This window comes from Passer domesticus, chromosome 10, assembly GCF_036417665.1.
Source record: "Passer domesticus isolate bPasDom1 chromosome 10, bPasDom1.hap1, whole genome shotgun sequence".
Lineage (NCBI taxonomy): Eukaryota > Metazoa > Chordata > Aves > Passeriformes > Passeridae > Passer > Passer domesticus.
The window spans coordinates 36234100-36260387 of NC_087483.1; the positions used below are offsets into that span (position 1 = coordinate 36234100).

Sequence of the window (26288 nt, forward strand, 5' to 3'; positions counted from 1 at the left end):
AATTGTGTTTGCTAGTTAGAATGCAGAATTTAAATGAGATTTATATGGAAGATGTATTTTCCCCATTGTTTCGCCAATGCAGAAGGAAAACAGGTCTTCAGTCTTTCTAAAAGAAAATCAAAGCAACCATGGTAAGAATTTGTTTTGCAAGGAAGAAGCATCAATAAAAACTAAACCTCTTCCCTTCTACACATTTCAGTCCATATTAGTGATTTTTAAAAATACTTCCTCAGTTCAGAAATAACAATTTCCAATAAGCGTGTCTTTCCTGACAGTTGAAATGTTAAAATTTCAAAGTGAGCACTTTATATTTATTTTACCCTGTTATGTCTTCTGCTGCTGAGTCAATGAATATTTCCACAACATTCTTGATCTTCTTTTCACCAAAGTAGCCCTGATTTTAAAGGGGCTTTTATGTTTTAGTGGCAAATTGTGCTTGTGAAGGGCAATGAATGGCTCAAAATTAGATTTTGAGCTGGATTTTGTCTTTTGTTGACAAACTGCATGAGATGGGCACCTGAATGAACAGTCAGCTCTCACTTCAAATGCCAAGTTGGTATTTATTGTATGTTCATGACTGTTTACCCACCTCTGTGAGGGAAAGCACCCAAGAGGGCAAGGGAGTATTGGAAATTCTGCTGGCTTTTATGTATGGGGGCAGCCTTGGCTCTGTGCAGCCTTGGGGTCCCAGGCAGAGTTGGGGTCCCAGGCTGTGGTGTGTTGGTGAGTGACCTGAAAGACAAACCCGCTCTCAGGGCGTGCAGCCTTAGCACTGAATTATCCAGTTTTATTAGAGATTGCAGCATCATCTCTGTGTTGTGCACATTTAGCACTGAATTATAGCTGATGAGGAGTGCTAAGCTGGAGTTTGATAATGCAAGAATGATGCTGGAGAGCAGGACAAACCTCCAGTGCCAGGTCCATCCTGGAGCTGTTCGTTCTGCTGGACGTGGGGGAAGCTTCTGGCAGCTTCTCACAGAGGCCACCTCTGCAGCCACCCACAGCCAAACCCTTGACATGCAAACCCAACACAGAGCACTAAAACTGACGTGATTCCTTCTGGTACTCCATGAGCATGTCTGGTTTTTAAAAGCATATCAAGACTTTAATCACTATTTCGTAAAACGTCTGCTGACGTTCAGTAACCATACTCCTGTCATCAAACCTTTTCGGGTGTTTTTAGGCTTTTTCTGCTGTTTGTACTGCGAAGTGACAGTATTTAAAAATATTTGAGAAGCAAAAATTGACCCTGCTAGGAACTGAAGATAATTGTCAGACATTTTAAATTGCTAAGAAGTAAAACTGTTAACACTTGTGTCCTCACTAATTATGTTCTGCATATCTGTGTTCCCCTGGCAACTTCTGGTGCCTCTGGTTCCACTCTAACTAAGGGCTGTGGGCTGCTAGATGATGGTGCAAAGTAAAAATAGCTTATTCTTCTGAAGTGCAGCGATTGCCATTGCTTGTGGAGAAGTGTGTGAGATCTCCCTAAGTTATGTTCCGGTGCTGAAGAAAAGGTTTTGCTGTAGTGCCCTGCAAGTCCCAGATATGTGGATCAGTGATACCCAGACCTGAAAATTTGTTTCAGTTCCTCTTGTAATCTTCCTGTTTAATGGCAGTGTTCGTGTTTCTCAACCCAGTGTGCTGTTACCAGCTGCAGAGAGCTGAAGTACAGTGCACACTGAAGCATCATCAGCACCTCTGCAAGGAAGCTCGGGTGTTCTTCTGGGCAGGTTCCTTCAGCACTGGCTTCTATTAAAGGTCAGGTTTCTGGAAACACAGAATTGGCCTTGCTGTTTGCCAGTGAGGCACTGTTGGGATGTTGCTGTGCTTCAGCCAGCCCAGAGCAGCTCTCTGTTGCCAGTCGAGAGAAGAAATGTGTGTGGCAGGGCAGGGAGGACCTGAATGGAGCAAACTGTTGGGTGATGCTGGGTTTCAGGCAGAGAGGGGGATTGTGGGGTTGTTTTTGTATGCCTGGTTTGGCTCCATGACACCACACTTGGCCAGAAGCTCTGAGAAGCCAGCGTGGTCTCAGTGATCTCATGGCACCTTAGGGGGATGTAAGGCAGGGGAGTTTGTCCATTCTAAGTTAGATTTTGGATTCTGCAGCATCTGCTGGGCCTCAGTGATGATTTACGCGGTCACCTGTGAAATGAAGTGTCAAAAGCAGCAGCAGGTGATTTTCTGGTGCCATGGGGCAAATACTTGTGTGCAATTCTTCTTCATATGCCTGACAACTCCAGTTACCTACAGAAGCTTTAAATTATATAAAAGATAGACTCCCTGTGTTGTCACTGCCCCACACCCGAACACACTGCTGCTCTGAGCAGAGATTGGCCCCTTACAGGAGCATTCATGCATCACTTCAGCATTTGGGGTTTAGTGAGACTATTAATGGTGGCTTCAGCGAGAAGAGACACAACCTTATGTGCAACAGAACAGCAATATATTTATTAAAATCTTGTAGCTTTAGTTCATTTATTGCCCCAAGAGGCACTGGTTTTTCCTCAGTGCCTTTCACTTATTGCACTTACTGTTCTTGGGACAGCAGTGTCCTGTCACCCAAGCGTGCTCGCTAATGAGACGTGGCCTGGCTGCACAGCACCCCTGGAGCTGGGGGAGCATAACGAGCATGAGGTGGACCCAAATGCCTCTGAAGGCCGTGGGACTTGCTGGTCCATTGGTTTTTTGCTGGAAGCTGTTGATGGGATGTACACGGAGCTGGTTTCCAGCCGTTTGTCCCAGGCCATATGCTCAGTCCTTCCAGCAGCACTCACAGCGATAACGAGTTTGCTGCTGGCTTCTGTTCAGTTCAGGCCCATTCTGAGAAGGGCTGTGGGGTGTTTGCCAAGCCTCTCTGTGAACACTTAGAGATTTCCCTGCCTGTGCTGGTGACAAAGATGCTGTCTCACTCTCTCCTTTGCCCCTGGTTCCCCTGCAGAGCTGGCAGAGGCAGGGGCAGGGGGCTGACCTCAGTTTTGCTTTGCCTGTGGCACTGTGTGTGTGGACTGTAAGTGAGGTGTCTCCACAGCAAAGGCAGCGAGATGCTGATGTGCAGCCATGAGCAAATCCCTGTTCTCTGAGGAGGCTGCCCACAGCAGCCAGCCCAGATCCAGTGTCAGAGCCCACAGGGAGCCTGAGGGTCTCCCTGGTGGTCAGAAAAACTGAGCAGGAAATCCCTGGGAGACAGACACTGGCCAGGTCTTCTCATTTTTTCTCCCTGTAGTTACTGCCTGAGTAGGGCTAGTTCACTTACTGCCTTCTTCTCTTACAGAGAAGGATTTCTGAGAGTCAATTCTGTGATTGTGAAAGTTGAGGATAAAAAAAAAGAGTTGCTGAATAACTTGAGCTTATAGAAAATGCATGCAGCAATGCATGTATTGACTTGTTTCAGTGAATATCAAAATTTATTGTCCCTTGAACTAAATATTGACATGGACAAAGCAGTATCAATATTTATCTCTCAGGTTAATACATTTTATATTTGCCTCAACCTACATCAATATGTGCTTATTATTACTATAATATTTGTCCTTCAGCAGAAGAAACTTGCATGTGGTTGAGAGGGGCAAGGGAGAAGTTTGTATTAGTATTCTTTTCCTGTTTTTAATCTTTGTTAGAAGTTTATCCTGCCCATGGAGCACAGTGCAGCCCTCATCCAAGCAAAACCCTTACTGATGTTTGTGGCATTGTGCACTGAATACAGATTGGCTGGTGGGGTTTTGGGAAATGGGAGATTAATGGTCATGAGTACACTGGTAAGGGCAGTGAAACCAGCCCTTCTGCTTCAGAGACTTGGTGGTGCTCCCACTGACAGGGCTGATCTGAGACCCAGCTGTGAACCTCTGCCTAGACAAGGATGCTGAAGTGCTGGACAGGGCACACAGCTGGATCTGATGGGAGCCCTGTGGCAGGCTTATCTCACGCCCGTGTGAAAGTGTGAGTGTGTCTGTGGGCCAGCCGGAGCTGGATTTGTGGGCACTCTGCAATCACAGAGAACCCAGCAGCCTGCTTGGGCCTTCTGCAATTGTGTGTGGGCAAGAGATGTGTGGCCACTTCTCTGTGGCTGGAGGATTATCCCTCAGATCTATCCCCTTCCCTTTTTTCTCTTATTCTGGATCTTAGAGAGCAATAGAGATGATGACAGGCTGTACAAGAAGGATGCAGGCATGACAGCGCTGAAAGACTAATTTAGGATATACAAAGGTCTTCTAGCACATGATTTGTGCTATACAGACCCTTTTATGTGGAGATACCAGCTCTGGCAAAAACACTGCAATTTCCACAGAAGCCTTGAAGAGACACTGCAGTTCCTCTGTGGAGCTTGCTTTTAAACTTTCTGCCCTTAAAAGCAAGGGAGATAATGGGGGAGGCAGTGATGGGGCTGGGAGCAGAAGTAGAAGATGTGTTCCTGTTTCTCACCCTCCTGCACACTCTTCTGCTCATCAGCAGCTCATTGCTGTTGGTCAGAGACAGGGAGGGGGCCCAGTCACTTTTTGGACAGTGGCTGACCCCAGGAACTCACCAGGAGCTGTTAAAAGCTGCAGGCTTGGGTCTGAAATTCTACCCAGAGTGGTGGGTGAATTCCTGGTGAAGGAGCAGAGAAACTGCTCCAAGCTCTTCCCTGTCCAAAGAAGGACCACTTGGAGATCCTTGAGGCTGGAGAGCATGAAGACCGTCCCCTGCTTGGGGTGCCCCAGCCTGCCTCAGTTTCCCACACCGAGGCAGAGCAGCCTGCAGTGCTGAGGGGCAGCTGCCATTCAGGCATCACTGCCTGCTTTCCTTGCTGCACTTACAGGCCAGACTTGCAGCAATGAAAGCAACAGCTGTTTGTAAGCTGACATTTCAATGACAATTGTCAGGAGACAACAAGTATATGGCAGCTGACTCCTCACGTGCAGGGAGCTGCAGCAGCAGAGGCACAGAGCAGCTGCAGATGCTGGAAGACAGCACTGCACTGATCTGCAGTTGGGAAGGTCATCTCAGTGACTGAAGGCTGCATCCCATGCCTTGGCTCTTCTTGGAAGCTAGAAAGACAATAAAGTAGTGCCTTATGTCATTAATTCTAACAAAAAGCAAGATTTTTGGTCCTGGTTAAAATAAATCTAACACAAATACACACCAAAACCCCACCTCCAGAAAGCAGCATTCTTTATTAGTCTTTCTGTCTTTGCTTCTTCTCCCTTCTCATGAGTTATTAGTGGCTGATATTGAGACCATTGAGACCCTGATTAGTGGGAAGGCATCTTTGCACGTATTCAAAGCCTGTAGCAGAATCCAGTAGGGACCAAGTGCTTTTCTTGTAATTGGCATTGCTTTGTGATGGTAAACTTAATAATTAAAGGTTGTCTTTCTTCCTCTGTTGGGACTTCTTGGCACTTCTGATGCACTATTTGAAGACTTTGTGACTAAGCATTAGTGTCATGTTGTGCCTTTGAGTGCAGTCAGGCCAAGTACACAAAAGTGAAACCAACACACAAAAAAGCTCTTCCTGTGAACCAACTGCATTTCTGCCTGCACTTGACTCACAGCTCAGTAACCATATGCTTCTATTCCACTGACAATTGCCATTTAAATGTCAGTTTACAAGCAGATGCTGAGAGCCTGCCTTTGTGTCATTCATCTGAGGCCAGAGAGGCAAAGTCTGAGGTCTAAGTGTGGGACAGAGCAGCAGCAGAGCCTGGCAGACCTTGACCCAGCAGGATGGTCAGGGTTAAGTGCACAGGCAAAGGACTGTGTACCTGAGGTCACCAGCAGCCTCAGCTCGGGGCTGTGGCAGCCAAAGGAAACCTGTTCTTGGCACTGTCTGGTGGCAATTATGATCTTGTTGACAATTCCAGGCTTTTTGGGATGGCTGGTAGCAGCCAGGATAGAGGCAAAGCAGTGGGTTTTAAAAGGAGACAGATTTAAGTGCTTCGGTACAGAAAAAAAAAAAAGACAAAAATCTGTTTAACAGAAGAACAAGGGGAAGGATGGAAAAAGAAGCCCTCTACCAGACATCTGCACATATTTAAAATCCTTCCCAATAAAGTTCATAATGAATTTAATTCAGTCCCCTATGGCCCAGAGGAATTTTCTGAGTAATAAAAAAGTATTGCTAAGGGATAGATGACTGCCAAACTCCTATTCTCTGCCAGCAATGAATATTTATACTATTGGCACTTAAATGCTAGGTTTATTTTACTACATAAATGATCCTTTGTCACATATTAAGAATTAATACTGTGAGATTGACTTTTGAGAAGTTAGAATAATGATTCCCAAATTTAAAGTGTTGTTAAATTTGTATGCTTTGTTTGTAAAGAGGCTTGGGCTGGGTTTTTTTTCCAGATTCAAACAGTAGTAGAATGTGGTAATTCCTATTTTGGGGTAAATTGTGTTGTGGCTTGTTTATGGTTTAACTTTATAACATAGTTTTAGTCAAGGACCTTTTCATGTCTTTTGTTTTGTTTTGTTTGTTACCTTGAAATACCTAAATCAATGTTAAATGAATTCTAAGCTCCTGCTCTTACTTAAAGGTTGAGATGTTCTTATTTAGAGAAGGTAACACAAGGGCTCCTGGCTTCTGCTGGCATTTTTCTAATGCCATTCTGATGATTAAACTGGAATAATTCAAATGTGAGTTGAAAATTTCAAGCACCAGTGATGCAGGTTGCAAAACCACAGCATTACTTTGTTTATAAACATTGTTATTCCATGGAAGATAAAGCTCTGCTCTGTGTCACTTCTGTGCAGTGGTCAGGAAAATGGGGGAAAAAAGCAGAGCTACTGATCTTTCTAAGTGGGAGTGGAAGGCAAAGTTGGACATGAGCTGAAATGTGAAGAATTATTCCCATCAGGCAGCAAGCTCACAGGAAAAATACATCAGTGCTGGTGTAAGATTCATTGTGGTTTCCATTCTGGCTGGTTAAAGCTGTTTAAGCACCTCTGGCACAGCAGCACAACACAAACTCCTGGAGCCCGAGCCCAGGCTCAGCCTGACAGCAGCAGAGCTGAGCTCAGAGGCTTCCCGAGGCTCTTCTGCTCTGCTTCCCTTTACTCCACACTGCCATGCCAAGTGTGAACGTTGGAAAAAATATTGTGAGTCTGTCAGCATGTTTGTTTGCATGGTGCATCTCCTTTGAGTCAACAGGCATCTTCTCAAAGTGTGAAAATGAACAATTAGTCATCCCTGGGAAACAACAGTTTTGCAGACGTCCCTCCTGCTCCCCAAGAGACAGACCTCCCTGTGCTGCACAAGGGCACAAGCAGCTCATTTTTCATTTGCTGTGCACACTACCAGATATTCACTTCTCCAGAACAAAAGGGTCTGAAGAATATAAGGGGGTATCTTAAGCACTCAGCAGTTTGAATTAAAAAGAAAGGTCAATGCCAAGGAATTCAGATGGAAGCAAAAAAAAAATAAATCAGACATCTCAGAGCAATGCAGTTGGGCTTTAAAAATGAATGCACACATTGTTTGCTCACAGTTTTTCACAGCAGCATTCATAATTTAGGAAACTATTAATCAGCATGATGAAGTATCCTTTTTCTAACCAAGAACAAAAAAAAAATAAAATTGTACAATACAGCTTATTTTCTTCTCAATTGGAAGAGATCTTCTGGTACAATTTGATGAGAATTCCACAGATTTGGGCTTGTGAATTCTGTATTTAAGTTGCACCAGAGAAAAAGCCCCAGTGAAACAACAGAATCCTTCCACTGTCTTTTATAAGATTCATCACAAGTCACTGCTCAAGGGGCCTTATGTTCTTTTGGCCCATGCCAGGACTGACACCCTGTAGTTGTTAAGCTGACAGCAGGAAAAGAGCAATGAAGACCTCAAACATTTGCAGGATTAATACAAAATTCAGATCACAGAGGCACAGCAGGTACTGAACAGTGAGGCAAGGTAGCAGGGGAAAAGCAGGGGCAGGGACTGTGGGACTGAGAGTAAAAAACAGTGTCTGAGGAGAGTTCTGGTAGGCAAAGAACTGAAAATGGCAAAGGTTTTGGCGATGGATTTACTGTTGGCCTGCCAACAACAGCCCTCCAGGGCTCTTAAGCCAGTGCTGTAGGTTTAAGATCTGCTGCTTCCCCATCCCAACGAAGTTATTGTGACAGTGAGTGATTACAGAAGCAAGGGATCCAAAGGACAGCTTTTATTTGGTAGCTCGTTCAGGGAGAAAATAAATTCGTTAAAGTAATTACGCCTTTTATGAAAAAAAAAATTAAATTTTTTTTTTTTTTAAAGGCATTTCATACCTTTTCTTTTCTTGGGGGTGAGAATGTGGACAGAGCCTGATGAAGCTCCGGCAGTTTCAAAGTTACGAAAAATCTTTCTTCTATTTCCTGCCTCCCTTCCCTGCTACATTCACATCCTCCTGCTAGTGAAGCATCCTTTTCCTGGCTTCAGAACCCTGCTATTTCTGAGTGGCATTGCTACAGTGACCTGTCCAGTGGGGGCAATCCCACTCAGCCTAGAGAAGAATTAAACAGCTTCTGTGCTGCTGTAGGGAGCAGAGGTCAGGCACTGGATGAGGTTAACAAGGTGGCACATGGGATGAGAGCTGCCTGCCCCACCAGGACGCTCCCTGCCCCAGGGAAGCAGCCAGGCTGCACCTTCTGCTCCCTCCAAAGTTCGGGTAAGGCACAGCTCCTGCACAGAGAGAAGCAGGGAGGGGACAGCAAACTGGAGGCTGCCCTGTGAGCCAGCACTGCTCGGTGCCAGGGGAGCAGCAGGAGGAGTGACTTTGTGTACCCGGGATGTCACACAAGGTGTGTGTGTGCAGGATTTCCAGCGCTGGCACACAGGAGAAACAGAGGATGCCATGAGGTGCCCTGCTCCTGCTCCATGCCCTACCTGGGAGCAGCCAGTTCCAGTCACTGACAGGTTCCTGCACCCTGCAGAACACGCTCCATGCAGGCAGAATTTTCAGACACCCAACACTTCAGCCACCCCTTTTTAATGCCATTAGTGATGCAGCAACATGTATTTATATTTACATATAAATACAAAATGGTCAGATACCACATTTTAAAGCGTAATTTACAATCTGAAACTGCTTACACTTTCATGACTAGGCTTGGGTTTTTCTCATTTACATTCATCATTTAATTCCACTGGAATTTGATTTTTAAGAAAGCCCAACATATCTTAATTACCATAAAAAGATCCATACACATTTTACTTAAAAATAGCTTCTGTAAGAGGAAATCTACCAAAAATAACACGAAATATATTATTATGCATACATTTTCTTTTTTGTAAAGTACAAACAAGAATCTGATCTCTTCTGGGTATTGCCTGATCTAATATGGCTATAGGTTCTATTTATTGTGTTTGTTTTTCAAAGTAAAGGGAAAGACAGAAGAAATGTAAGAGCAGAAACCAAACTAAAACCATATTCTTTCCAAAGACACAGATGATCAGAGAAAGAACACTTTGAAAAGCAATAAATGACAACAGGTACAAAGAAACACCATCCAAGCACTGTGCAGTGTTTTGTCTGAGCATGTGCCGCAATGACCTTGTAACAGTTATTAAAAACAACAAACAAAAAAATGCTACCGGCAGAAAAAGCTGTCAAGCAAAACACTGAAAAACTGGTACCATTTCCTAACAAGTAAGTGCAGAACTGATAGTATTTTTTGTGTCTTCCCCCACGAATGCAGACCTCTTTGTTGCTCTCTCTGCCCGCAGGACTGATCATCGCCACTCTGGCGGTTTGCTGGATGCCAAACCAGGTCAGGAGGATCATGGCCGCTGCCAAGCCAAAGCAGGACTGGACCGTCCCCTACTTCAGGGCCTACATCACCCTCCTCCCCATCGCCGACATCTTCTTCTACCTCAGCTCGGTGGTGAACCCACTGCTGTACAACATCTCCTCTCAGCAGTTCCGCAGCGTGTTCCTGCAGGTCCTGTGCTGCCGCCTCACGCTGCAGCACGCCAACAGGGAGAGGTTCCTCAGGGCCAACCCGAGCTCCGCGGCGCGCAGCAGCCGCTCCCTGCGCCCGCTGCTCTTCGTGTCCTCCAGGCGCAGCTCCTCCACCAAGAGCAACGCCAAAGTCTTCCTGAGCACCTTCCAGAAGGAGCCCACGCCCAGCTGCAGCCCACAGGAGACGGGTCCTGCACCCCCAGATCCCAGCCTGGAAGTGGCGCCCCTTGAAACCAGCTCAGAGCCCGGTCAGGGTGCACAGAACGGCCTCTGTGAACATCAAGTGTGACTTCATAAGGCAAAGTTAATGCTTAGCAATGAGCTTAAAAACATGGAAATTGAAATGACCCAGGAAAGTGACAACATCGCAAAAAGAATAACACGGATGGATTTGTTTCCAGTTATGCAAAAGGAACAGGAGGTCTGTATCCTGCTGGGATTTTTAAGTGCACACTGGAAATTCAATCTGCTAACTGAACTCATTAGCTGACAAAAATATCAGCCCCTCTTCTCCACACAGCCACTGAACTTCCCTTGCTCTTGACAGGGATTTGGAAACAAACAGAAAATAATTGCAGCGTCTTTGAAGAAAGAAGGATGCAGAACAAATTGTGTCAGGGAAAAAAAAAACAAACAAACCAACTTGCTTGAAGTTTAGCAGTACAAAAACAACAGAGCGAATTTAAGGAGCAGAAGAGTGGTTGTCATGTGTGCCCTGGGCACCGCAGCAGAGTTCCCCCTCTTCTTGGGCCGGGGTCCATTGCAGAGGGGAGTGTTGCAGCAGCTGATGCAGACAGAGTTGACCTTGCCAGGGGAGCAGAAGGACTGGTAGCCGGCGGAGGCGATCAGACACGCGGCCGAGGAGGCGCAGGACTTGCGGTACATGATTCCTGCGGCACAAAACAAGGGTTACTCCGTTTGAGGGGAAGGCTTTACAGCAGGATTCCTGCTCAAAAGCAGCTGCAAACCCAGTTCCCACCCCCAAAGCACTGCTGGTGCTTAGGGCAGAGCCCTCAGCAGTGACAGCACCAACAGCCCTGCGCTGCCAGAGCACCATGGCTGCTCTGCCTGGGATTTCTCTGTAGTTCGGTCCTGGTTGGAACCAAAAATATTACAGACTCAATTTGCATAATGTATATCAAATGATGCATTTTATAGCTGGAATTCTTCATCTTTCAGAATAAACTGTTTGAATAGCTATAACTGAAATGCAATTAGTGAGAAAATTAGTTTTGTTTCTATTGCTGAACATGTCTGAGTTAAGGTGTCTAAGTAATTACAGCTTTCTATGTCTAATTTGTCTTTTAAGAATTTTTTTTCCTTTTCTTGTTCCTTTGCCACACACAGACAGGTAACTAGGAGTAAAAAGGGGATGATTATCAGCAAAACTTTCATCCTCCTCCCTCCCCTTTTAATTTTTTTTTGAAGAAGAATTAGAAGTACTTTTCCAGGTAATCTCAGTTCTTGCTTATCTTTGAAGTTTAATACCCTCAATAACAAAAATTTCCATTTCTATAGAAGCATCTTTCTTGAGTTGAAAGTCTGCCCTTTTTGAATGTAATTTAAGGTAATTTTAATTAATAAGCTAATTTCTAATTTCTCAGATTGTTTTTAACTGAAAAAGTACATTCTGATGCATATACTTTTAGCTGCTATTTTAACATGGTTTATAAAGGCTTTAAAATACACAGTTGTATTTTCTTCTGTCACAGTGGAAAATGGTTATGGCAGTTCCCCACGCCATTACTCCAAAATTTTCCTGCAAGTGATACAGTAGAAATTTTGTCTTAGAAAAACACACATAATAGAAATACATAATGGATGCTCGCCTGCTTGTAGTTACAAAAAGTAGTAGGGATATTCCAAAGTATGATAAAATCACTATTCTTTTTAAATACGGGATTTTCAAAAAGATTTTAGTTTTTTCCTCCTGAAAAGCAAGGGAACAGGCTACCCTTGGAGGATGGTGCCTTTGCATCCTGTGGCATGGTCCCAAAATGTCTTTAAATGCACAGTGATTGAGACTTTTTTTGGAGGAAGTGAGGAGGGAATATGATCCTAGTGCTGGATGTACAGTGCCTGCGGATATTTGTTCAGTCCCCAGAGACTTAATAACCACTACAGCGCCTCCAAAGTCCAGGGGAAATCTCTGTAATTTGGCATCAGCCACTGCACCTCTGAGTGCTGACAGTAGGAGCAGAACACCCTTTCTTTGGGCTGTGCTCAGAAAGAAGGATTTGCTGTCTTCAGAGACTTTTAATTAAAGCAATTCTTTTATGCTGTCACAACACTGCTGCCATCCCAACAGTGCAGGGGTTTCCTGGTTTTGTGTTCTCCCTCTGCAAATCTCAACTCTGAAATGTGTTTTTAGGCTATCTCGTTGAACTTATGAAGAGAAGCCCTCAAGTGAGTGTTAAATCTTCCTCTGTCTCCAGTGAGCTTCAATCAATCAGCACAGCAGGTAGAGCCTTTTCTTAAGAAGGAAGAGGAGCTGTGGGCTGTTCTCCCTGTAACAGCAAAGGCACACAGATCAAGCAATGCAGTCTTTATTACTACAGTTTGCAAAAAGAGGGGAGTTCTGTCTCTGCTGACAAACCACTGCTGTCAAGGAGCCTCAGTGGTGCTGCCACTGATCAGCTTTACAATACCAAAATCTCAGCTGATGGTCCCCAAAAAGACCTGGTGATTTGGCCATGTTCCCCCTGCAGTCTTCCCAGAGCAGAGGCAGGTATGACCCTTCCTATGGCTACAATTAATGTTTTTCCTTCCCCTTCTCTCTTGAGAAAGGACTCCTGTATTCAGTTAAACCAGGCACAATGACCTGATCTCACATCTCCCCATCACAGATTATTTCCCTGAGCAACAAACACCCACCAAACAGTCATTCCTCAGTCTTCCATATGAACAGCAGTGAATTTGACTTTCCCCTCAAATACCAAGCCTCTAAAAAGCTTTTGACCCGGCAGATTTCCTATTTCCCATCATTTTATGGATCACTCTCTTCCTGCTGTTCGCTTTTCACAGGTTTCCTGCAAAGCTCTGTTCACAACTTGAACTAGTGATTTATTAGTTTGGATAATTTATAGTGTGGAAATATCACACTTTGCACTTCTCCCATTGATTAGGAGACTAGAACTGTTCACTGCTGTGAACAGTTAGATGATGCCCTCTGAGGCATGATTTTCTCCAGACAACTCTAGGAAATCTCTATTGCAAAAAAAAAATCAAACTCCTGCAGCTTAACTCCACACGTTTACAACAGATCTGTTCTCCAGGACCAATCCCATGGAACAATCCTGAGCTCCTTTTGAAGTCAAAACACAGTATTTCAGCACAGACTGAAATTTTACTACTCAAAGTTTCATGAACAGATGGACCATGTTCACACCTAAATAGGGAGAATAATCTGACTAGTAGCAAAATCCCCTTGTAACATTTCTCCAGTGGCTTTTCAGTAAATGCCTTACAATAGGAAATTTCACACCCAAATGATTGTTTATTCCCATTCCCTGTTCTAGTAATCTAAATTTTAGAAAGATTTTTTACTTAAAAAACTCAGCATTTCCATCAGGTTTTTAACATCTCCTTTGCTAACAACATGCCCTTCACATCCAAGATTTTTTCCTTTGAGTACTGATAAGAGTCTCCTGATCTCACAAACCAGCTGCTATCACACTAAGTGCTTTTTAAAAAGCATCAGGTATGAAGCAAACTTGCTCAGCGTAGAAAGGCTGTGCTCTCTCTCTCTCTCTGGTTCTGCAGTATCTTGACAGGAAGACACAATGCAAACAGGCACAGAAGTTGGTGGGAAAAGAGGGAATGTTAGCACTGCAGGTGTGACATTTTTGAAACACTTGTGCTGTGACTTCACTTACTCCTAAACCTTCTTCCTATCATAATTCTGGTGGGAGATACATGGGTACAACTGACTTTCATGCTCTGATGGCAGGGACACCACCTCCTCACTCCAGCAAACATTTTAATGGCCCCCAGTAACTTCAGCTCACCCCTGAGCTCAGCCAGGCCAGCAGCCTCCTCTCTGAGTTAAATCCTGAGCTCTCTCCTCAAACTCCTCCTTTGCAGCATTGCTGAGCCAGTTCCAAAACGATCCCCAAGATCTCCCTGAATCATTTGCCACCGGCAGGCTGAACTGCAGACAGTTCTTCAAAGTGGTTATCTGCCTCATAAGACTCATACCACACACATAACTGCTAATTACTGGGTATTCTTGCCTGAGCAATCAGCCCGATGCATTCATTAACATATCACCCACAAAAATAATTGCAAACCTTTCTGGAAGCTTTTCTTCTACCTCAGATTGTTCTGAGTCACTGGCTAAGCAAGAAAACTTCACTTTTTACACTCTGCTTTTACTGGGATGGGGTCATTCCCAGCTACCCACCCTCAGCAATTGAAACTAGAGATCAATTAGCATATTTACGACTACTCAATTAGTATATTTGTTGCCCAGTTACTTGATGGATGAATACAGAGTAATTTGTCCTTTTTCAGGGATTCAGCAGACCCCCAACAACAATTTAGATACTGTAAGGATGTTTTACTGTGAAGGACCTACTACTGACCAACAGATTTTCCATGATTTTGACTTCAAGGTTTGTGGGATGCAGATCAAGAAATTTCAAGAAAGGGGAGTACACAGAGCTAGAACAGCTGTGAGATAACAAGATTATATCCCACACTCTCCTGTCACATATACCTACAACAGGCATGTTTGTTTACAGGGTTTTTTTTAAGCAGATTTGGGCTTCAATTTGGCATTGAAAATTTATTTCTAGACTAAGCAACTTGCCCATGGTTACACCTCTCTCTGCCCCACAAGTCATCACATATTTAGACAGTCAAGGCCCAAACTTTTATTTCTGTCTTATTCCTTGCAATGAAAGGATGGGTGTAAATCTTTAGGCTTTTTTATAGTTCCTGCTTGCAATATTTATTTTCTCAGTTGGATGCAGTCTAGTCCTTTGCATCTGCACCCTGGCACTGTTTTGTCCACACACAAGTGCATTCTGTCTTGATTTTAACAAACAATTTGAGCAATAATTTATTCAAATCCAAAAAGTGAGTGTTCTTTCCTGTACCCTGTCTTCACAGCCCAGTGCATTTCTCTTGATAACAGCTTAACTTGTTACTAGGACAACCAAAAAAGGTGACATCACACCTACTTCTTACACTGTGTTTATGCAGAAGGCACCAGAAGATCCAAGTTTTTTCTCTTACTGATTGAAAAGAAGCTTATTAGACACCTCGGAGTCTTCTGTTCTAGGAGGTGCAGACAAAAAAGATGCTGTGTAAGCATGACTCTCCAACTTTTAAGAGCCAAGCACAATCCAAGCAGTGTGCAACTTCAGTTTGCACCTGCACTCTCAGGAGTGTCCTTCAGCAAAATGCAGAGCTGAAACAGGCAACCAAGGTTATCACCTCTGAGATCAGTGACCTGATTTCCAAAAAAAGTCACCTTCCCACTCCTATGATGACCCAGCTCTGAAACTGCTTTCTGCAAAGGCACAGCTCAGCAGGAAATCACAGCCCTGTCCTTCACCCCAGGACCTGGTGGCCACACACCCCTGCTCTCTAAGCTTGCCTCAGTCAAGTGGACAGTGTCACTGTGCCCAACACCAAGCTTTCCAAGCCAGATGTTCTCTGTTCTTGTGGGCTGTCACTGACACTCCACTTTAAGAAAGCTTTTTATAAACCATTTTATTTGTATATTTTCTATTTTATATGTATATAACCAATTTCACAGGCACAGGTGTGAAAGTCAGCCTGGTGCAGCTCACTCCACAAACAGTGCTTTAGCAAAACCCCCTGCACGTGCTCTGAGCAGAGCTGCCACATAAATCCTCTGGAGCTTAGAAAGAGCTCTGTGTCCAACTAGGGCCCAGCACTGAGGCATCCTTGAGCCTTCTCAAGGCTGCACCAGGTGCTGGAAGCAAAAAAAGAAACAAGAGCTGTAGAGAAGTTTTGAATCTTCAAGTAAGCAGCTGAGAAAGCCAGCAGATAATCAAGACAAGTTTGAGGTGTGCACTTACAATTTTGACAGAACCTCCACTCAACTCTTTTAGATGGGGTGTTTAAATCTTGCCCATCTCTTCTAAACAAAAGGTGGGAAATTGGCCAACAGTGGATAATTCACAGTGTAGCACACAGAACTCGGGAGAAGCCCCCAAGTCGTGTCCTAGCTCTTGCATTAGCATAAATTGCATAGGATCTGTTTGGGTGCTTTCTTAATGTTGTTGCTCATAGAGAAAAGTTGATGACTGTGCTTATGTACCAATATTCCTTTCTTTGTATATCCTGCATCGTTCCAACTGTCCTATTTCACCAAAACTTTCAATTTTCTGCTCTTGGTGAATCTGCAAATTTTCCCTTTCATTGTGCATAGACTTGATGTGTACTCTGCTGAGCCACACTTGCTTTGTGATTTCATTCATATATTCAATTCTGTATTTTTTTCCCTTAAACTGTCCCTAGCTTACCCTTCACTCAAGCAAAATTCAGCACCCAGTAGGACTTACAAAAGCTCTTTTCTGATATCTGCTAGGAAATAAAATGAGAATTTATACTAGTGCAAGAGTAACATGTAAACAGGTGAACGTCACCTTCTATGGAACATAAAATATAAATGTGATTACTTCTGCATTTTACTATATCAGTAATGCTACAAAAATCTGGTTTAGTCTATACACAAATAGGTGTGCAAATTATGTTTTTTAATTTCCGTATTAGGTTTTATGCCCATCTCTTTATGGCTTCAGTGATTTTGCTATGATAATTATCAGTTCCTCAGCTAGTACCTGTTCACATACATCAAACAGTGACAGACTCCAGAGGTCCTGTTGTGATTTGCTGTTTTCTAGAGAAAGTGATTATAAATATTCTATCTAATAGGACCGTAAATACCGTAGAAGGTGGCTGAATATTGAAGAGCAATCAATCATTCTTTTGAGGTTGTGCTTCCCCAAACACTACAGTTTTAGTCAGATCATGTTTTTATTGGTTTAAAGTATGAATTAAGCTTCCTCAACACAAAGACATTCAGCTACGGATGTAAACTCATTATTACAAAAAACCAAAACCCCAAACCCCAAACAATTTGAGCAAGTGTAAAATATAATCATATCCAACCATGTCCTGTAAGTTTCACTTCACAATAACTCTTCTTATCCTTGTGAACTCCAGAGAGAACGTTGACAAGACAAGTGGTTTAAATAATTTGCACCTTGCTAGAAATTGTATCACAAAATTTTCTAATCACCTTGTAAACAGCTACTTAAATACTGTGAGCTACCACTGTTGGTGTTTTCCAGATCAAAAACAACCCCAAGGCACTAAAAGTGCCTTGGGGTTGTTTTTGATCTGGAAAACACCAACAGTGGTAGCTGGGGTTGAAATCTATTGCAAAGCTATGCACACACTTCCTGATTTTTAATCTTGTATTTTAGGACTGCAGCTATTTCATCCTGGTCCTCCCTTTGATGCATTCTATAGACAAATAAAGGCATATTCATGCCTTTAGGTTCTTAGAGAGTATACAAGTCTATTAAAAATAAAACAAACCTAGCCCTCTCTGCCCCCCTGCAAAATGAAAATAAACTACCTGGTTCATTTAGCATATTGTCATCATGATTGTGTATGAAAACCCAATATCATCACAAATCCTCCATACATTTGGCACTTTTAAAAAAGTTGCACATTTTTTCAGAAACTAACAGGAAGCTTTTGACAATGAAAGTCTGGCCTCATCACTCTCCTTCTGACCCTGACACAACGCCTCGCAGAAATGAAGAAAACTGGACAATTATTGACTGACAGAGGACAAGGGTTTAGATTACCCTGATATCTTTTTGTAAGTTGTGCCTTCTAATTCTGGTGCTGGAAATGTGACTCAAAACAGTGTTGTTAACAAAAAAAAAATATCACAAAAAAGTCTTTGTCACTGCTTGCAAAGCTGAAGCATGGCATTAAAATGCTTAAAAATGCATAGGCTGGGAAAGTGAAGTACAGCTGCTAATGGTGGTGTTATCAAATATTTTTTAAAGCCACAGGAGGCTGCAAATGAGAGATCAAAGCTCAGCTTTCACCTGCATATCTAATAATTCTTTGGTTTCCCACTGTTCTCATTCATTTCCCTGCTCACCAATGTGGATGTGCAGTCATGCATTCAACACACAATCTTCCCAACAAAGCTGGCTCACAGCCTTCCAACCTCTCCTCTTACCTGACACAAAGGAATCAAGATCTAAATATCATTTGCCATCAAGACCTAAAGATACTTCATCTTGTAGAGACAGAGGTGAACTTGGACTCATTGTTCAGAATTCTGTATGAGGATTCTTCTTGACAACCCTTACATTCTGAGAGGAAGGGAAGCCACAAGCCTTTCACCTTTACAAATGTTAAAGCCACAGAAATAATTTTACATGTGAATAGACTTGCTGCATCCCTAATTAATGTCCTTACCAATTTCAGTGGCATGGCTCAGATGTTGGCACTTGCATGCCAGAACTTTGGAAATTCATTCCATTCTTAAATCTTTAGCTATTTTTATGCTCAGGATTTTATAGCTTCTTCCACTTAGGAGAAGGATTTTCCTGGGTTTTATATGGCTTTTTCCAGTTTCAAAGACTTACTGGTAAGTTGGCAAAATCCAGTTTTGTCAAGTTTCCCAAAAAAACCATCCAGACTACAAAGGAAAAATGGAAATGAAAACTGTTTGCATTAATTAAAGCTTACTTGTCAATGTTTTGATAAGGTCACTGGGAGCTAAGAGGAGTGACAGGGTCAGGCTTCAAAAGGGTTTGAAAACACAAACTCATTTGTGTGTGAAATGCAATAGGAAACTCTCAGGGGAGGTTTAAGAGACACCAGGCTGTGGGCACTGTATCATCACAAAATTCATTTGTATATCTTTCATACAAGCCTGAGAAATAAAATAACATAAAAAGCTATTGTCCACGTCCTGTGAAAGATGAAACTCGCTGGACCAGATACCCCATCTTCCTTAAAATAATGCAGCCTTCATCACTCCTGCACTCGCATCTTTGTCATGACTTCCAAGTCATAAACTGCTTGAACTGTCAACTCCACTGCTGCTTTTCTTTATTGAAAGGCAGTCAGAAGAGCAGCTGATGAACACTCTCATAATTTCTCCTTAGCTGACACACTCAAGTCAGTGCATTCCATAAGTGGCTGGAAGTTTTCTGAGAAACCCAAAGAATGGAAAAAATTTACAAGTGAGGAAATGGCTTTGACATTTGAGAAAAAGTGTTTCTGAATGGAAATGTACCCACAGATCCAAGTTTTCAACATACAGTGCAAATTAATAATGTTCATTGCAAGTCTTTTATTCAATATCAAAAGTGAACTGTGTTTCCAGTATCAACATTATGTCTTCATTTCGCTGGGCACCTGGTAGCACAATATGTGATGTTTTAGGTACCAACTGTCCCATGCAGAATTTTTATTTATCTTTTAAAATTGCCAATAAAGATTTGTTCTGTCATGCTTTGCTTTGATTAAAAACCAAACAAACCACCTCCCCCAACCACCAAAAAATTCTCTTGAGTTATGTTGATATCCTTTAACCAAAATGTGTAGAGGAAAAAAAACCCAAACTAACAAATCAACCACCAACTTAGTGGATGTTTCTTACTGTTTCTAAATGCATACTAGGGATGCAACAACTTCCTATAAAGCTTTAATGCCTATAGTAATTCCGGCAACATTAAACTTTGTTTGCTGTTTTAATCACTTTGTCAATAAAAGTACACCAGAGCATAATTCCCCCTTGATAGAAATATGCAATTAATATTTCTAATGGATTCAATACATGAACACAGAAAAAAAGTGTGTATGTGGTTCTGTAATCCTTGCAAACATGAACTCAATCATGGCAAAACCAAGTAATAATTACAGGTAAAGAATTTACCACAGCCCAACTCATCATGCAACACAGCCACTGATAAAACAAATGATGGGAAAACCAATACTGGAAAAAGTTCAAAGAAACAGATACAGTTCTAATTCAACATTGAGATGCTGATCTTGCTCATGGTGTTTCCATGCACTACTTTTAAGCACACAATCACAGCAACTTCCTTTACTACACTGCAGAGTTATAGAGCAATTAAATACATTAAAAGGACCATAGTAAACCAAACCAACAACATTTCTTATTGCAGATTATTACAATAATCTGATTGCTTCCCAATTTGTTTGCAAAAAGGAAAAATCCTTGATATTTTATTGGCATTGCTACAGTGAATAATTTTTTTTTCCTTGCAAAAGTTAGTAAAAGTATGTTCACAACTAGATCAGAACAGACGGTGTATTGTTCAAAACATGCACGTGGGCAGATTTGCTTGCAGAGAGCTCCAAGAAATTGAGACTGGCTACCTCTCTGGGCTGGCTGTCTCATCCCTCCTGCTTTATCCCTCACTGATGTATTCACATTGCAAGTTTCATTTTGCCTTAAGTAGGTTTTAGATCAGCCTTTATGCTCAGATGACTCTTCCCCTCAGTAAAAGGCAAGACTGCCATTACCAGTATGTTTTCTATGATATATAATATATATAAAAGCATATGCACACTATGCACTCATCTATAGATCACCAAGATGTTTCACTTGATCCCAATATACTGTGGGATTTCTTTGTTGCTACATATATTCTAAAAATGAAGGAGCACTGACATGGGTAATTTAAAAGTGCACAGAGTGGAAAGAGAGAGGCAAGTGGGAGCAGGGAATCCACCACAGGTATTTCCACATGGTATCTGCAAGTGGAATTATGGTAAGAACTTTGATCCTTTGTGAAATATTCAATTTACACAGTTTTAAAACACCTGCTTATCCAGTTGAAGAATGCACTAGAAACTTATCCTTTACTTTAATTTCTGTGAGATAAAAATTTTTGTGGTACAGTCCTGAGTGCCACTTTCCATTCCCATCACTTCTCTCTCTAAAAAAAGGCTTTTTCCTTTCTTTTATTTGAGATTTAATTAACAAATTAATTAGTAAGATTCCTTATCACAGGGAAAATACTGTCTTGTCCTGTATCTCCCACTGGAACAGAATTATAGCAATCATTAAACTTTTTCAGGCAAAATTTTTAAATACAATTCAGCCTTGAGAGAGAAAAATATTTTGCCATTTGCTGCTCAATTCTCAATTCACTTTAAGCTGTCCAAAGGAGCAAATGTCTACCTGATACAAAAACAGCTGAGATCAGATGCCTGATGGTCTAATTCAGAATAGAAGTTACTAACACCTGCTTTCTTGGCTGCTCCCATCAGAGGCTGCCACAGGAGCAGCCTCTGCTCAAGCTCTGGGTTAGGAACACGCCTGAGCTGCTGTCATTTCTCACCTGAAGTGAGACAATGCCCTGAGAGTGCCCAGTGACACCTGGAGCACTGAATTTAGAGAAACTGAGGAGCAGTTAACTGCGAGCAGGCAGAAGGAGCGTTGTATAAGGCAAATGGGAGGAGCAGCCCAGGGCTGTCCTTTGCCACCGTGGTGCCTCTAGGACAGGGATTTTAATCCAGGAGCGAAGCTGACCCACAGAGCTGCCGGGGCACAACTCCTGAGCACAGCAAACCCTCGAGGAGAAGAGACCCTGGCCAAGGGCTGGGGCTGAGCCAGCAGCCCCTGACAGCAAAACTCTCCAAGTGGAGCCTGCTGCAGGGAAGGGTGGCAACCTCAGAGGGATGGTCACCCACTCCCACCACGAGCTTTAATCTCAGAACACTGCGCTTAAATTTAAAAGTTTGAGATAACTTGTGGCACTTTGCTCACTAACACAGCTACGTTTTGTTAATGACAAAAATGGGTTAATCTACAAAAACTGCACTCTGACTGTATTTAGTCAAGAGGAAAGAACTCTAATTATGAGATTGTGCTGTCAAATGAATGCAAATTTGCGTCTTTCATTTTCTGGGTTAAAAGCTCAAACTCAAGTCTATTATAAATTAAAATCAATACTTGAAACATTTCAGCTTTTAGTAATAAGCAACAACCAAAAGAATCAGGTTATGAAATATACTGGTAGAAGTAAAATGAATTATTAAATAAAACTTGGGAGAGTAAAGCATTTACATTGCACACATTTAAATATCAATTAGGAATAAAACCAATAAAGGATGATGAACTGAATCATCTCTGTTTTACAACCAACCCTCTCTAAAATTGACTGAGGGTAACAGAAGCTAAGCTCGCAATGTAAATTTCATTCAATTTGAAACAGGTTAAAATTTTAATTTATTAACTGGCTGAAATTTACAATCTCCAAACTTAAATTAATAAGAAATGCATTTATAGAAGTAAATGTAATAAAACAGTGGCAACCTGCTATGCAGAGCATGCTAGTAACCTCCTAAAGGAAAAAAATCCAGGGATCTACTCAGAAAAAACCACAAAATTCCACAGCAAAAAACCCCACCAAGCAGTTTAAGAGCTGCTTATTTACTGTATTGCAACCCATTTCTTCACAGAAGTAATGGCAAGTTATGCATCAATGAAAAGAGTTCAAATCTGACTTTTTTGTTTGTGTCTACTACCACATCTAGAGCCCTCCAAATCACCACAACATTCTGTCTAACCTCATGAAAGTGCCACAGAAGCTGTGGTGTGGAGATAGCAAAGCCTTCAAGTAGTCATTTAGAGATACTCAAGATTTTAAAGGTGCCTTGCGAGCTGTAACTATCTCACACCCTCACCACTCTTCTCAAGCAAACTTGAAATAAAATACTCCAGCAAAAAAATAACTTAAGAGAGACTAATCTTCCTTTAAACAGCTTAAAAGCAACTTTTTTTTCCCTACACTGGGCAGGTTCTAAGTATTTCATGGCAGTGGTCACTGTGGATGGTGTTACCCAGGATGAGTGTCAGCAGTTCAGCTACTTTTGATGCCTAACAATTATTATTTATCAGGACTGATTACACAGTGACCCGAAATCACCAGCACAGGTGGGGCCAGCTGAGTGAGGGGGAAGAGGAGCTTGCTCAGCCCAGGAAGCATTGCTGCTGCTCAGGATGGATGACTGCACACGTTTGCACACAGAGGCATCCTGCTGCTCCTGGAGGACTTGCTGGGAAAGGACAGGCTGTGGCTCGGTCTACATGAACAGCAAAACCCCAAAGCTGGGAGAGATGGGCATCCCAGAGAGCAGCATCCCCTCAGTCAGGGTTCTGAAGCCCCAGGCTGCCCTCTGCTCCCCAGCCTTGGCACAGGGGGCACATCCAGCCTGGGGCTGCTCCTCATCCATCCCAATGCCTGACACCCTCCTGCGGTGGGAGCAGGAGGCTCCATGAGCTCCAGCTCCCTTCCTGCCATCCCACACTGCCCCAGAGTCCCTCCTGTCTCCTGCTCACGTAGAGAGCTACAGAGGGACACAGCAGTGTAAGACCTGACAGTTCTCTCTAAATCTCAAATGCTTTCCACGATGCTGTAACTGAAACCCAGCCATTTACAGAGCAGCTCAAAAGACAACAGAGGCAAGGTGCAGAATCACAGCTGATTTCCTCTTGGACACATTGCTGTGCTAATATGCTAACTTAAATATTAATTTCAATAAGGGGAAAAAATTTAAAAATTGCTATGACATCCATTTGTGTCCTTCTCTTCCCCCCCTTTTTATTAAAAAAACACTTTCTCCCTTTTGCTTGGTGGTTTCTTTAATGGATGAAAACAAAGATCACTATTACACTTTCCTTCCCTTAAGATGAATCTTCAGAGTATATAAATTGCTTGAGTAAATAAAAGAAAGGAGGGAATTACTAATTTAATGCTCTTCTATCTCTTGGGGAAAAAGCCCATGTAATTAACTGTAATGAGATTAAACTAACTTGTTGTTATTAATTTCCCAGTGCTGGGAAACTATATCAGAGACCCATAAGACTGTGTATTAAGCAGCTTTATCAACATTTGCCTTGCATCCTTCAGTTTTCACACCAGTTTTAGAAGAAAATGCTTAACTTCATTGAGTTGAAAAGCCACTCAGAAGTATATGACATTAAATCCAGTCCTTTCAGGTAGGGACACAAGATTCTTATGAAGCTGAACACCATGAATGGGTGGAGCCAAAAGCAACAAATGCTACCTAAACCAGATAAACAGAAGAATAATTATTAAATTCTTACCAAAACTTTTTTCCATTACTTCTTTCTGACACATATCTTGAACATTCACTGTACAATTCACGATGAACTCAGGAGAGGAGCAGTCATTGTTTAGCTGGAACTCCTCACACTGGTAACACTGTATTTGCAAACCCGAACCTGGAACAGATAGAGATTTGTTTGAAACCATGGATTGCTTTCTTTTGGAAAGGACCTTATAGATCATCTCACTCCAAGCCCCTGCCATGGGCAGGGACACTGTTCAGCCGGGTGCCCCATCTAACCTGCCCTTAAATAATAGCAACAGTATTAAAAAAAAAAACAAAACAAAAACCAAACACCGAAGAAAACCAAACAACCGACACGTGCCAGAAATCTCCTTTCTCTTTCCCCCTTCGCATTTGGCTGTTCTTGGCTACTCAACAGCTCAGCCAAAGTATCCCTCTGACAAATATAAAGTAGAAGAAGCGTGCCGCCCGCCCAGGGGAGGCCGGGCGCTGCCGGCTCTGCTGATGCTCCTTTCGCTTCTCCGCTCCGGAGCTGCAGAGGCCGCCGCCAGGAGGCGACGGCCACCGGTACCGGCATCGACACCGGCACCGGTACCGGCACCGGCACAGCCCCGCCGCCGCTGCCCATCGCCCGCCCGCGGCACAGCGGGCTGAAAGCCGCCCGCGCCCCGCAGAGAGCAGCCCGCCCCGCAGACACGCTCTTATCTGCGCCGACGGGTTTGCTTAGCTACTAATTAATTACAAATGGTTTAATTACTATTTTGCCATGCACAATTAAAGCGGCGGAGCATCCCTCGCCGGCGGAGCATCCCTGCTTTTATCATGCAAACCAGGCGCTCCGCGCGGCTCGCCAGCAGCGCTCCCGGCCGCTCCCGCACCCTCGTCCCGCGGCGGGGACCCCCGGCCCGTGCCCGCGCTCCGCTGGGAGCGCTGCGGCGGCGGCAGCGCCCGCTGGCACCGACCCAGTGCCCGCCGAGGCACCGGGCGGCATCCGCCGGCAGCACCGTGCCGCTCCTCGCCTCGCCCCGCTGGGGACACCGGCGCTGGGGACACCGCAGGACGGGGGCTCCGCCGCTCCGCTCCTTTTAGCGCCCGGTAGCCGCTCCGTCGAGGGGCTACGAGGGCACGGAGGCTCCCAGAGCCGCGCTGGCCGCGCGGAGCCCTTACCTGGAGCCAGGCACAATCCCCAGAAAGTTGCAGCGAGGAGGAAGAGCCGCATCCTCCCGGAGCCGCGGCCGCCGGGCTGGCGTGCGGGCGCGAAGGGGCATCAGAAGCCGAGATGCAGCGGAGGCGCCGCGCACTCGTGCCGCTTCCCCGCCGCCTGCGCTGCGGAGCGGAGCCCCGGGAGCCGGCAACGGAGCCCCGGGAGCAGGCGGCGGAGCCCCGGGAGCCGGCGGCGGAGCCCCGGGAGCAGGCGGCGGAGCCCCGGGAGCAGGCGGCGGAGCCCGCCCTGCCCAGCGCCGCGCCGCGCTCCAGCCTCGCCGGAGTTGAGCGCTGAGACTGGAAGAAACTGTAGGAGAAGCGAGGGCTGGGGGGCGGCTCCCCCCTCCCTCCCCCAGCACCATGTGATGCCGGCGGAGCGGGGCGGGGATCCCCGCACCTCGCCGGGAGCGCCTCGGGGACGGGCCGGGTTCAGCCAGGGAGGGGAGCCCCGCGACCCTCTGCCCGCCGGGGCTGCTCATCACGGGGCTTCACATCGCATCCTCCTCATCCCCGGCACAGACCCGGCTCCCTGTGCCACCCGCCCGGTCCCTGCCGTGTCCCCGCCCGGCCGAGCCCACAGGTGGCAGCCGGAGCGCGCCCGCTGCCCGGCGCCGCTCGCCTCCCACGACCCCGGGAGGCACCGAGGGGAGGCGCGGCCCCGCCATTCCCTCCTCCCAGCCCCCTGAAAGGGAATTCCAGCGTTAACAAAACGCGGGGGAAAGGGCGCGGTGGCCGCGTACGCGGCGCTCAGAGCCCGCCTGCCCCGCGCGGGATGGACACACGGCGGGATGAGGAGGCAGGAGCTGACCGTGGGATGGAATGGGATGGGATGGGATGGGGCGGGATAAGGCGACGAGAGCCGTCGGGGGCTGGGCAGGGGCAGCCCGGGGTGCTGCCCCCGCATCGTCCCCGCTGGCACCGTCCCTGTGCGTCGCCTCCTCTCCGGATAACCACGTTATTTGCCAGTGATCGTTTCCCAGCTCTGCTCCAAGGAAGAGTTAATTTAGCTAAAATCGCTGTTTAACA

At 44.5% G+C, this 26288-nt stretch overlaps 1 protein-coding gene across 1 annotated transcript; it reads right to left on the reverse strand.

The window, feature by feature from the left end:
- Positions 1-8929: 8929 nt before the first annotated feature.
- On the reverse strand, positions 8930-25555 carry LYPD1 (LY6/PLAUR domain containing 1). The gene is made up of 3 exons (XM_064435189.1): positions 25227-25555; positions 24073-24210; positions 8930-10807 (listed from the first exon to the last, which is right to left on the reverse strand). Exons 1-3 carry the CDS (start codon positions 25276-25278, stop codon positions 10572-10574), a joined length of 426 nt encoding a protein of 141 aa, XP_064291259.1. The 5' UTR covers positions 25279-25555; the 3' UTR covers positions 8930-10571.
- Between the last annotated feature and the right edge of the window lie 733 nt (positions 25556-26288).